At 31.0% G+C, this 13,595-nt stretch overlaps 3 protein-coding genes across 3 annotated transcripts; 1 reads left to right on the top strand and 2 right to left on the bottom strand.

Moving 5' to 3' along the window:
* Nucleotides 1–298: 298 nt before the first annotated feature.
* LOC125216736 (pectin acetylesterase 8-like) lies at nucleotides 299–4,013 on the bottom strand. The gene is made up of 13 exons (XM_048118502.1): nucleotides 3,900–4,013; nucleotides 3,710–3,826; nucleotides 3,523–3,605; nucleotides 3,310–3,436; nucleotides 2,776–2,855; nucleotides 2,591–2,677; nucleotides 2,333–2,457; nucleotides 1,706–1,766; nucleotides 1,527–1,580; nucleotides 1,368–1,445; nucleotides 1,171–1,276; nucleotides 940–1,085; nucleotides 299–565 (listed from the first exon to the last, which is right to left on the bottom strand). Exons 2-13 carry the CDS (start codon nucleotides 3,816–3,818, stop codon nucleotides 458–460), a joined length of 1,164 nt encoding a protein of 387 aa, XP_047974459.1. The 5' UTR covers nucleotides 3,819–3,826; nucleotides 3,900–4,013; the 3' UTR covers nucleotides 299–457.
* Nucleotides 4,014–5,945: 1,932 nt separating this feature from the next.
* On the bottom strand, nucleotides 5,946–7,382 carry LOC125215709 (F-box/kelch-repeat protein At3g23880-like). The gene has a single exon (XM_048117222.1). It carries the CDS (start codon nucleotides 7,361–7,363, stop codon nucleotides 6,044–6,046), a length of 1,320 nt encoding a protein of 439 aa, XP_047973179.1. The 5' UTR covers nucleotides 7,364–7,382; the 3' UTR covers nucleotides 5,946–6,043.
* Nucleotides 7,383–11,024: 3,642 nt separating this feature from the next.
* LOC125215914 (dolichyl-diphosphooligosaccharide--protein glycosyltransferase subunit 4A) lies at nucleotides 11,025–11,323 on the top strand. Its single transcript, XM_048117494.1, has one exon. It carries the CDS (start codon nucleotides 11,025–11,027, stop codon nucleotides 11,136–11,138), a length of 114 nt encoding a protein of 37 aa, XP_047973451.1. The 3' UTR covers nucleotides 11,139–11,323.
* The last annotated feature ends 2,272 nt before the right edge of the window (nucleotides 11,324–13,595 follow it).

Here is a 13,595-nt window from a genome sequence, read left to right as displayed (position 1 = left end):
TGTTTTACTATCAAATAAATTATTACTACTATTTGTTTTGGAAAGTTTGATAGTGCAATAATTATTTTGGGATCCACTTGCACTAAAATCAAGTGATAATAGTCAAAATAATAAAGACTATTATTAGTAGTACTATAACGATTTAATACATTTAGTACTATAACAATTATTAGTAGTACTATAACAATTTAATACATTTAGTACTGGTTATTTTGTTTTTATTTTTTCAGTACTAGTTTCAATACGTAAAGTTATGTTTGTATTCAATTGCACAATTATTTTACAAATCCTAAATGATTTAAGTATTTAACTAAATTCCCTGATTTATGAGTGACAGAGACCATAAACGCATTAACCATTTCTCCAAAAACAATTGGCGAATGCTACAATAATTATTGAGTCACTTAACCGAATGTTTTTCCATTTAATGGTCGATACTTATGATCATTACGAAAAATTAAAATGACTTTTGGGGTAAACAATTCATTGGAAAATCAGTACTAGTATCAATTAATTTGACAATGCTTCGATCAAAGTACCAATCTCCAACTGCACCCGAAATAGTCTGCAAATATTTAAAAAAATTCACATTAGTTTTCAATACTAACATGGAGTATTTCATTTTGATTTGATAAAAAAGGAAACTAAGAGAATATGAAAAGTAGTAGTAGTTCAATTCCTCTCTTTGTGTATTTTCTTTCAAGTTTCATTGCTACACCATATATTAAAATGTTACCTATACTATACGGGCATATGGCTATATCATTCAATAGTTATATCTAATAGGCATGTAAATAAATTATACTAGTAATAGAAGATCTCGAGTGATAAATTAAAACAAAAAGTCGTCAAATATAGAATAAAATTCGAACACAAATAAGAAAATCATAATTGCTAACTAAATTATATTCTAAAACAATATTATTAAAGTGGGCATACCTTATTTTCTAATTTGGGTGACCCAATTGAATTCCAAAATTCACTGGATTCCATATAAGTATGGGCATAACAAGCGTTGATAAATAATCCTCTTGATGGATTATCACCAATATTCATCAATGTTTCACGGAATGCAGTTCCAAAATCTGAATTTCATTTTTCATCACTTATAAAATACAATTATTTTATTGAAAAAGTTGAATGCAATAATATAAATAAATAAATAAATACCTTGTATGAGTTTCCTATGGGGAGATCTACACTTAGATAAATCTCTTGTGCAACTTTTCCATCCCTCAGCGTCACGCAACTTCTCAGGTTTCAGATTACGCCCAATCTGATTTTTAGAGTCATTTTAATTTAGATTAATTAGAATTTATCATTTATAATTAAATACTAATCGTTTATGTAAAATAGAAAGAGCTTACTTGAACTCTATCATAGACGCTATTTATTAAAAACAATGGGGTTTGGATATCTTCAACCAGATTTTCAGGAAATAGACACTGCAAAATTAATTAAACACCATTAATCAAAATAGTGAGGTATGTGAGAGTGTGTAACTATAAAAAAAGACAATTACTTACTAAACCGGATTTCATTCTTGATGTGCATGATTTGGGTAAGAAATTGGTCAAATTCTAGGTGAGAAAAAAATATTGGCAGCATTAGCAAGCAAATTTATAAATATGCAAAGCTTGAAATATTAATCATAACATTTGGATATTCAAATTAAACCTCAAGGGAGGCAAGAATATATACTTACATGAAACCTAACAATAGAATTAAAACGTGTTTCTCTTTGACCAGCATAAGAGACCTTCGTTCTAAAATGAAAAAAACGTGTCAATACATATACTTAATTTATATATGTAGTACTATTAGTATATAATAGGGCTTTTGGCTTTTTAAACCAAAACCTTTCCCCGAATTCCGGTTTTTCCCATAAACTATGAGATTTGTTTTTTAAACCACGAACTTTCATTTCGTTAGGGTCCACATTTCCAACCCGAATAGCATAATTCAAAATGTTAAAGTTGTGTTTTGTTTATTCAAAAGTTGTCATTTGTTATGTAATAATTGTGATTGTATGTATTATTGTGCCAAATAGGATCCAAGTAATCAATTTATTGACAAATGAGATTAAAATTGACATGTAAACAACCCGGGTTTCATCGTGTACCCGCCGGGGGAAAACCCTAACGAAATGAAAGTTCGTGGTTTAAAAAACAAATCTTATAGTTCTTGGGAAAAACCAGAATTCGAGGAAAGGTTTTGGTTTAAAAAGCCAAAACCCCTATATAATATTAGTACTTTTTATAAACGATCAGAGTAACCCACAAGTACCGTTTATCATACCTTCAAGTGTAAATGTATGCATTGAAAAACTTACGCTCGAATGAAAAAGCCAGCATCAGACACGCATTTTGTCCTAGTGGCATTTGGTAAACTAGCTCGAAAACGATCACAATTTAGAATTGTGGCTAGCCCTCCGGCCGAGCCACCAACAAGTAGAGCCTGTGATTTGTGTTAGCATTTCACTGTGAAATTCGTCTCGGCCAACTAGTATAACATATAGTTAAGCCTCAAAGTGAGAAATGGAGATTAATTTCAATAATGACTGTAATTTTCCAAAAATAATTAACCATACATTTTTTGCACTCTTCATTCCTTTCTCCAGAAGCTCGTTTATTATAGCACTAAAAATTCTTGACCCCCTAAGTTGGAGGTGGGGTCCCTGTGTACAATCAATTATAAAGATTAGGATGTTAAATAGTACTCCTACTAGTATTAAATAAAAAAGAGCAATTTGTATTAGTGAATTAGATTAATTACCAGATTAGTTACGGAAGTATCTCCAATAAAAGACGAGCCATCGCAGTAGTGAACATGTACTCTATTCCAATTGTAAAAATCTGTGATTAACAGGAAAATTAACTAAGTGATTACATTAATAAACCTTAATGTGACAAGTCTAGTAATTACTATATTTTAGTATGCACCTTCCCGCTATGTAAGTTATAACTATATTAAAACAGAAAAACTAATTACTGAGCACGTTAATGTGAGTAAGTTGCCATAATTTTGTTGTTGATTAACGAGATCATTTCCGTGTCTCATTGCAGCAAAAAAAGTGATTTCATTGCCTTGGCGGCCCCCACACTCCAGCCCGACATCATGTGAGAGGGTTCAATCAGGGTACGCAGTATGTCCGTGTCTCAATAATTTTATGGCTAGAAACTTGTAAGTAACTAATAACATTATCGACCATCCGTGAACATTTTTGTGTATATTTAACGAGCATTTAGGTATTCCAAATTCCAAAATCACAACATAGCACATAGATGAATAATTCATCTGACAAAATACCTGGATTGATGCCACGGTTTGAACTAAGAATGCCACCAAAATTTGTTGGTTTAATATTTTTAGTACTCCCAAGAGCACCTTTCCTTCTTCGCTGGCATGTTAAACCATTGTTACACCATCCACCCCCCTATAATTATTTCACATCCAAAATTATACTCCTAAATATATGAAATAATAATAATATTTTTTTTGGATTAATCTGAAATAGCGAACCATTAGATAAATCATCCAATTATTAACTCCATTTCCGGATCCAAGATCATGGTGGTAGCCAGCTTGGCTTCCGTCAATACAAACTGAAATAGTAAAATCAATAAAATTTACTACTACTAACTAATTAATGAAAAACAGCATATATGTGAAAATTATAAAGCTGTGACACAAATATTAAAATACTTACCTGCCCTTTTTGCTATTGCATCTGCAACAAAAGTGAAGGGGACCTCACACTTTAGTGTAATTAGTTGAGCAATTAGTAGAAAAAATGCCAACAACAAGCCACTCGCCATAAATCGATCTGAAATGTTTTAGCATTTTTAATTTGTAAATTAAAAATAATAATAAAGAAATACACTAACATTAGATCTAACCTTTGAACTCTCTTCAAAGCTTTCAGCACTTCCCTTGCTTCTGATCCTTCAAAACCAAGATCCAAAATGAGACATTTATATAGTGACTATAGTGTCAAGATTTATAACAGTAATTGGTAATTTATGACGTTTCAGTCTTAAATTTTTATAAATAGCAATTTCATAGTGTGAAAATAGGTGTGTAACAAAATATTTTGTCCTTATGCCCGAGGTTTCAAATTCCAACACGTAAAGATGCTTTTACTTAGAGAAATCCAAATTTTATAATGATTCTCAATTTATCATAATTGGTGACTCTCGTGTTTTTTTCTTATAATTATGACTTATGAGGAATATGGCTGGCATCTTTCATAGAATGACTCATTGATTTTACTCGTAATACCAATATTATCAACACATACAAGAAAAAGGTTTGGATTCTCTCTATTTTCAAAGCTTTTATTTTAAATGAAAATATTAATTTCAGAATATGTGGTGGGAATTGATTTTCGATTAAAGTGGGGTTTTTTTTCCTTCCACGATTTCATTTTCTTATAATTTATGTACACTCCAGAGTCCAGACAGAGATAGACGAGGCTATTTTTATGTGGATTTTGAGTTTAGTTTCAAAATACTACTTCTAATATAAATCTAGCAGTCTATAAGAGTCATATATTTCAGTAAATATATAGTATAATAATATTAATGATAAATAAATTGTTTTATTTAATATTTAAAAATTTTGAGTCAGCACGAGTTTACATAGATGTTAATAAAACTAAGTGTAAAAAGTTTAGTGTAATATGGATTACTATATTTATATCTATTTAGTAGTAATGAATGCAAGTAGATACCTCAAATGTGAATTCCATTTATAAAATGAAATGTAACATTTTTTAATGAAAATCTGAGACATAGGGATAAGATGATATTAAACATTTAATATGGAATAGAGAAAATATTAAATGAGTTAATTTAATTAAAATTAAGAATGAGAAATGAGAAGAAGTTAACGGAAATAAATGATAATAAAAATAGAAAATAGAGAAATAATAAATGAAATATAGGAGAGATAAATGAATAATTTGAATGTACATATACTAAACTAGCCTTTAAGGGAAAAACAGTGAAAGTTTGTAAAAATATAGTAATAAAAAATAGTGAAAAATATATAAAAGTAGTAAACTCTTTCATCAAATACATATATTTGATATTAATAATTTCACGAGATACCAACAATATGCATATGTTATTCAATAGAGTATCTGTTTCGTAGTTCGCCGAAGGATAAATACTGAAATCATGAACTATATGACCTAACTTTTTGGGCGACTTCAAAATTAGTTTTACATATAGTCTTATAGAAATATTGAGCAATTCTTTGTTTATTATCTCATTTTTAGGTTGCATGCGCAGAATCAAGTTGAAATGCACATAATTTTGATATCCGAAATTGAGTTTCAAGTAAGTTTTTAAAAGTCAAAATATAGAGTCAAGACATGTGTCTAATATAAAAGAAGCACGTCAATGTACCATATGTGCACCTTTATTTAAAGCTTCGATGACATAATGTATGAAATAAATAGTTAATTACTACTATATGCTACATTAATTATGGGATTAAACATTAATTATATGCATTAATTATGAGATTAAATATTAAATATATGCTTAATTTGTGTTGCACGTGATACTACTTACTAAAAGACTTTATGTGTCCACCATCAATAGTTTTGATAATAAACTAACCCTATGAGCAAAACTTGCATGATTATATGCGTTGTTGTATAAAATAAATGAAAAGGTACTCTATAATAGTATTAGGAGAAAATTGGGATATCAATTTTTTATTCACAAATATTTGAGATGGATGAATATTGTAGCATTTTCTTCTTGAACAATAAGAGTTAGCATCTATGAGGACCAGATATTTCATTTTTGTGTACAATTAATTTTTTTAATCATAACATGTAATGAATACTATACTTTACAAATAAACATTCAAGTTAGTACACACTAGACTATATCAGGAGTACTACTATTCAATATTTCAATAGATAGACCATATAAAGCGAAAACATACTCCTTTGTTAAATGAATTTCAATCCCTACAATTTTGCCACTTTTTGATGATGAAAAAAAATAACAAGGATAGATTAAACCAACTAAACAAAAGGACGTCTAAAGAAAACCGAAAGATACTGATACATACTACCCTGCATCCGAAACTCGCTCTTCTCAACATCTCCGAGGAAATCCTCCTCGTCCTCATCCCCAATTGAAGACTGATATTCCATATCGCTCTCGGTCTCACTCTCCCTCTCGCTCTCGCTATCATTATCACTGGGCAGTCTTTGTCTCGCCACATCCCCCTGAACAAGCAAAACGAGGGACTCGTTGTACGTGCCAGCGTAGAACGAGTCCTTAGTGCCAGATATACCAAGATCCTCGTACTTCCCATCGACCCCATTATACGCCACGAGGGCCCCGGCCCTCGTGGCCAGTAAAACGTCGCCGTTTTGTTTAGCACCAAGAACCCTCCCGATCCCACAGTCGAGACTAATCGCGTAGTCCCTACTCCACGACCCCACGTCACCGTACACCCTCATCGCCCAAATGGAGCACCGCATGCCGCACACCCGCTCGTCGTACTGAACGACGGCGAGGACCCCACCGAGATCAAGCGCTCCTAGATTGAGCGGGACCTCGTTCACGAGAGGCTCCGGAAGCGGCATTTCATCAAACACCTCCCGGGTTACATCGAACGACATGATCAAATTCTCGCGTTTAATGTTTTTCCCGAGAGTCTTGTAAGCAGTCCAGTGCACATTGCCATGGGTGAAAACCTGAGACCAGAAATACTCCACCACGCAGTTGTGCGGGATTTTTTCACCTTCAACTGCGTGCCAGCTCCCGCTGTTCAGGGCGAAAACCTCAACCCGCGGCGGGAGAAGATACTCACAGTCGCCGTAAAGGTAGGAGATTCTGACGACCTTGTAATCGCCTCTCTCCGCATCGAATCCGAAGCCGAGAGCGACCATAGACATGCTCGGATCCTCATTGACGGAAGACGGAGGCGGCGGGAGCGTCAATTTCCGGCGGATCGCGGGATTCCAGAGCTGGAGCGCGACGGCGTCGGGCTGGCCGAACTGGTCGTCGAGGAGGCAAACGACGCCGTTGAAGCAGCCGACGATTCGGTAGTAGAAGCGGACGCGGTCGCGGAATGGGTACTCGATTTGGATCCCGGCGTCGTCGAATTCGGGGGCGTGGACGGAGAAGACGTCGGTGTGGAGGGGCTTGGAGTAGCGGCGGAGGAGCGTCGTTTTGGGGGAGAGGAGTGCGCGGTGTGTGTGGAGATTGATGAAGTAGGGTGAGGAGATCATGAGGTACCATGATTTTGAAACGCAGCGGAATTTGATGAGAGACTTGGGAGGAAGACGGGAGAGGATCTTCATCACGATGTCTCGAGGCAGATATTCAGACATTTTTTTTTCTCTTGCAGGATTTGGTGACAAAGAAAGGTGATTATATAGTACTCCTTCCTAAATTTAATGTATAATTGGTAAAGTAAGAATTAATAATGTAAAAGGTGCTAGCAGAGAGTTGACCCTATATTATTATTAGTAGTGTAGTGTAATAGATAAAATGATGTGTTTGGGTACTAATTTATTATTTTTCAGTACTCCCCCGTTTCAAAATAGATGTCACACTTGAAAGACGACACGAAATTTTAGGAGATAGGTATTTTTTGTGTGTTAAGTGGTGAGAGAAAATATAATTTTATAATTGATGAGAATGAATTTTTTTCAAAAGATGAAATGTGACATCTTTTATGGGACAAACTAAAAAGAAAAGTGTGACATCTAATATGGAACGGGGGTATACTATTTTGCCATTTTGAGACGTGTACGATTTAAAAAACTTTCCTTTTTTTTCATTTATGGCATGTAGATCTCATATTTTATTATTATTTTTATTTATTTTTTACAAAATCAAATAATTTAATTAAAATCTATATTGAATCAAAATACTCCAATTTTTTAAATGATGGACGGTTGGAGTATTATGAAATACTCCATGAAAGGTGATTTTTCACCTCTGGCAAATTTTGTCACTATTTCACTTTTGAAATGTGGAGATTTGGTGGTGTTAAATGAATTTTGAAGATGGAGGAATCTATAATTTTGGATTTAGAGAGGAAAAAGAGTAAATTTAGGAGGAAAAAGCCCTTAAATGGCATTAATGTGAAAGTGATGTAATTGATGACGCAGGGAGGTGCAGTTAATACGATGAAATCTGTTACTTGAGTGCAACTTCTTTATTCATATTTTCCTTTTTATTGAAATTCAAGCCATTTATATAATTTCCATAAAAACTTAGGCATTTGGTCTTTTTATATACAGTGAACTTTAAAAATTAGTTTTAGACTATTTCGAACCTTTAAAAGAAAAATATCACCAATGGTTTAATAACGTAGTATAAAATAATTTTTATTTGTTTTTCAAAATTTTTTAACATTATTATTTTAAATGTACGTGTGTATTTAAATGAACTTGTTAAGGTCAGCGTTTTTACTTTCTAATTTTTTTATCGATATCCGCAATGTTCTTTAGATATAATTTTTTTAAATAATTATTATAAATATAAGCGGTTATATACTAGTAATAAATAAAGTTGTTAAGGTCAGCGCTTTTACGTTCTAATATTTTGTCGATATCTGTAAGTGGACTTTTGATTAGAACTTTTTAAAATTATTTTTTTAAATATAAGGATGTATGCATAGTAAATAAACTTGTTAAGGTCAACGCTTTTACTTTCTAAATTTTTTTGTCGATATCCGAAAGTCGTCTTTTGATAGAAATTTTTTGAAATTATTATTATATAAAATAAAAGTGTACATGGAGTAGTAAATAAACTTGTTAATGTCAATGCTTTTACTTTTTTTTTTTTTTTTTTTTATATCCATAAGTGGCCTTTAGATAGACTAATTATTTTTGTCTATATATTGTATAATTATTAAATAATTGATTTTAGGAGTACGTTTTGAGAACCAACATATTAGAGTCAAATGAATTATCAAAAATAAAGTGAATTATTTTCATGAGACAAATGAAAATATAAAAAGATTATATTTTTACTAAACGAATGGGGTATAATAGACTTAGAGTGGATTCATTAATTACTAAATTACACTTTTGCAAAAAAATTAAATATTTATATAATATGATTTTAAATATTCTAAACAATTTAAATATAATAAAGAATAAGTATGCTATATTGGTTGATATACTTTGAAAATGAATTTAAAAACAATAAATTCAAATAGTTTACGATAAACTTATACTAGAAATTATCAAATAATCTAATCTAAAATACCTTTAAATATTCCAGCTATAACCTTAAGCTTAAATAATAATATAACCACAAATCAAATTCTTAAGCTGCAGTATTTCATAAAACGTCGAGGGCATTTTAGTCCTCAAAAAGTTTTACAATTTTTGAAAAAGTCACCACACGTTATATCCTAAGTTTATGGACTAGTAATTTTTTTCAAGTACTATTTATAAATATCATTCTTTTTTTTAAAAAAAATGAACTTTTTTTGCAAAAATTAAAAAAAAAAAGTATGAATATTCTTTAAATTTCATCCAATTTTTACAAAACATTAGGATCACAGCAAGTTATTCTTTTCAAAACAAAATGAAAATTCATTACCATTTTCCTTCGTTCGATCACTCATGTTTGTTTTATTACGAAAAGCCACCCCCCCAACTTTAAAACCTCAAATTTTTGGGCCTAATTAGGAAAATCAAAATTATAGCTGATCATTAAAATTTTTAAAGTCACTAGTAATTTTTTTTTACCACAGTTAACCTTAATTAAAAAAGAGCCCTCAATAATAACTTGGACCAGACCTTCGGAACGACATCGTTTTGCGATAAGTAAATTAGTAGTAGTAGTAGGAAAACAAAGTTAATTCGGAAGTTCTTCTGCAACTCTCAGATCTGAGCTTCGCCCCGGTTCTGCAATTTCTCTCTCATTACCAAAGTTAGTTTCAAATTTTCACTTTTAATCTCTCAAATTCATTCGGAATTATTGATTTTTTAAATGTTCATAATCATGTTTGCAAGGAAAATTTGTCATTTAATTGCAGTTCCTTGATCTGATAACTGAATTGAGTGTATGCTTTTTTTCTGGTTTGGATATATGGTATTTATGGTGTTTGTGAGCTTGTTGTTTGTTAATTTGCTATGTTTCCTGTCAATTTATCGATTCATTGACTTGAGGAGTTTGATTTGGAGGATCATTTCAGAATTTTGTGTAAGATATTTATTCAGGGAGGAATTTAGGATTTTTTTTTGTGTTGAACTTTCAGAATTTTGACGATGAAAGGGAAAAATGCATAAAATGTACACTCATTTCAGCATAGAAACATAAATAATTACAGGAGCTGATATATTAGAAATATAATTCAAGGAAACAAATATTATTTGACTTCACATTTTAAACTGTGAACCTAAAGAATATTGTAGAATAAGATCTTTGGTTACATACGCCACTTATCTCCTGAATAATTTACTTTGGTATTACTAAAGGGGGTTTTTGCCTTCGGTTATGATCTTTGGACCTTGGCAGTAAATTGAAGGAGTTCAATTTCTCATGAAAAACTGATATTTATGCACCTATATAACTGGATTATGTTCCTACGTTGTACTCTGTCAAATGGTCGACATGAACGAGTATGAATGAGGGAAACTAGTTTGTTCTGGGGAGGATTCTGGATGTGTTTAGGATCATTGTTGCCCTTTTGTTAGTGATACATGTAGACGCTTGACGTAATAATTTGTGTTTCTTGTGATGTAAAGTTGAAAAGACTACTAATGAAATAAGCCATAGATCAATAGTAGTAGTATACAATAACTATAACTAAGCCCGAAGTTAAGTCATTTGGAAAGTGTGAATCAATTGAAGCAAATGGATTAGAAGCAGTTGATAGTAGTAGCACTAGTACATTTGATGTTAGAACCAATATAGTATTTGTCAAGGTTGTGTTTTGCTGCTTGCAAATTAGCAATGGCTGTAAGTGATCTCGAGGAGTTAGTTTCTAATGAAATCTGACCATTTTGTATCAATCTTTTGTACCAGATGATTGATGATCAAGACCTGGGCTTCTTTGCCAACTTTCTTGGTATTTTCATATTTGTCTTGGTGATTGCTTACCACTACGTGACAGCAGACCCAAAATATGAGGGCAACTGATGACCATTCTCACCATACCAATGCATAGGTTTACGAGAGTAAGATTGTCACGTGACGGTTAGGTTTTGGACAAGGAATTCATGAATATGGAGATACATGTGATGCAGTACTTTTTGTAAGAATTTAGCCTTACTGTTAATCCATGGATAATTTTTTAAAATAGACTTCTCAAGAAGAGCTTCATACTTCCCTCTCCATAGTATCGAAATTTAAAATTTCCGTGTTGCTCATACGTTTATTCTTAACTTTATTCTGAGTGGTGATGGCATTTGTGTAGCAGATTTAATCTATATAATGCCCCAGATTCTTATGTTTTAGTTATATGCAGCCAGCAGCCAACAACGATAAAAAAAAATAGACGTGTAATGCTCGAGCACAACTAGGGCCTTGCTCAAATCGAGCACGCCTTGTGTCTGATGAAGTAGACGTGTAATGCTCGAGCACGAGTAGGGCCTTGGTAAAACCCTTCGTTTCCAACCAGTAGGTTAGTAGTTCGACTTATCTAGAAGATAAAAGCTAAAGATGGTAGAGAAACGATAGAACTGATTAACATCACAACATAGGAGAAAACACAGGTTCTACCATTAAAACAACCTAAAAAAGAATGTAGAAATGAAATTAAATAGAAAAAGTGATTATTTCCCTTTGCTCTTTGACTCGAAGTTGAGACCCTTATTATATTTCTTCTCTCTCTTTTCCATGGCTTTCTTCTCCTTGGTCGAGATCAAATCATAACCAAAGATATTTTCATCCAACCCATAATCTGAATCTCCATAATATAAATTATTTGCAGTAATTTCCGAGCTTTTCTCACTCTCTTTATGATCTTCATTTTCACTCTTACTTCTCCAAATGCAGAAACAATCCATGCAAAAAATCTTTTTATATTTTCACTTCTTTTTTTTTGATAAAAAGTTGTGTTTTTAGAGGTGATATTACAATGGTTTTGATAAAAAAAAAAAAAGTGTTTTTCTAGATTGTGTTATATTGTATCGATCCAATTTCAACATATTCTTCTTTGGTTCGAATTTGCTCTATACTTTCATAATAGAGATTTTCATCATAACAAATTTAATTTTACTGTTAAATAATAGGAGTATAATACTAATAAGTTTAATTTTACCAAATATGATTTATATTATTTTAAAATCACATTAAAATTTTTATAATTAGTTATTCATATAGCAATAATAATAATAATAATAATAATCATAATAATAATAATAATAGTAATAGTAATAGTAATAATCAGTGTTAAATTTTTTAAAAAAAATTAAATAAGTAAATTATAATTATCTTAGTTTTTAATTAATAACATAATAATAAAAATAAATAATTATTATTATAGTTATTTACGCGCCTTCGCATAATGATTTAATCAAATGTTATAAGTAAGAAGTTCTAGTTCAATCTTCTTACCCTTTTCAAATCAAAATGTTAAACAAATAAAGGGTGAAAGCAGTGAAAGCAACCTAATCAAATTAGGCCAACACAATAAGCTGTTGGAACTTCACAAATTAAATCAAAGATCAGTGGTTATATAATGCTCCCTCTGTTCCGATTTAGAGAATTTAAAGAATCATTTTGCAGATATCCATAATTTAAAAAATTACTTATATTTTTCCATTTATTGTATATGTATTTCATATTCCAGTACCTTTTAGCATAGTCTATTTATAAAGTATTCTTTTAGAGTATTTATTTTTCTCTTATTTACTTTCTTTCTATTATAACTATTTTATTATTATTATTATTATCATTATTATTATTATTATTATTATTATTTAAATGAGTGCAAGAAAAGTAACTTAACTAACATGAGATTAAGAAAGTATTAAAAATAAGACTTATATTCCACTATTTTTTTATTTACATTTATTTATAAATCAAAATAACTCGTTGATTTTTGACCTCTGGCAAAATTTGTCTCTATTTGAGTTTTGAAAAATGGAGATTTGAGAGGAAAAAGAGTAAATTCTGAGGAAAAAGAACTTAAATGGCATTAATGTGAAAGTGATGTAATTTGTGACGCAGGCCGGTGCAGTTAATTTGATGAAATCTGCTTGTTGAGTGCAATCTCTTTATTCATATTTTCCTTTTTATTAAAAATCAGGCCATTTACATAATTTCCATAAAACTTAGGCAATTGGTCTAATTGGTCTTTTTCTATACTGAGTGAACTTTAAAAATTATTTTTAGACTATTTCGATCCTTTAAAAGAAAAATATCACCAATGGTGTATGAAATAATGGATAATAACGTATAAAGTCTTGTTTCATTTTTGAAACTATTTTTAAATTATTATTGTAAGTGTTGGTGTGTATACTTATTAAAGTCAACACTTTTACTTTCTAATTTTTTTTCGATATTTGTAAATGATTCTTAGATAAAACCTTTTTAGATTATTATTATAAATATAAGCGTTTATGTACTAGTAAGTAAATAAACTTGTTAAGA

Source organism: Salvia hispanica, chromosome 3, assembly GCF_023119035.1.
Source record: "Salvia hispanica cultivar TCC Black 2014 chromosome 3, UniMelb_Shisp_WGS_1.0, whole genome shotgun sequence".
In the NCBI taxonomy this organism is placed as follows: domain Eukaryota; kingdom Viridiplantae; phylum Streptophyta; class Magnoliopsida; order Lamiales; family Lamiaceae; genus Salvia; species Salvia hispanica.
Note: the sequence above shows the minus strand (reverse complement) of the source record. Positions and strands in the feature narration are given on the sequence as shown.

Bases quoted from the DNA above. Each gene is read 5' to 3' on its own strand.
- LOC125215914 (XM_048117494.1), top strand. From the start codon at position 11,025: ATGATTGATGATCAAGACCTGGGCTTCTTTGCCAACTTTCTTGGTATT.
- LOC125216736 (XM_048118502.1), bottom strand. From the start codon at position 3,818: ATGGCGAGTGGCTTGTTGTTGGCATTTTTTCTACTAATTGCTCAACTA. The intron at 2,678-2,775 runs GTAATTAATCTA...GATTGTACACAG, and splicing joins ATACTTCCGTAACTAATCTG to GGACCCCACCTCCAACTTAG. The intron at 566-939 runs GTATGCCCACTT...AAATATTTGCAG, and splicing joins CACCCAAATTAGAAAATAAG to ACTATTTCGGGTGCAGTTGG.
- LOC125215709 (XM_048117222.1), bottom strand. From the start codon at position 7,363: ATGTCTGAATATCTGCCTCGAGACATCGTGATGAAGATCCTCTCCCGT.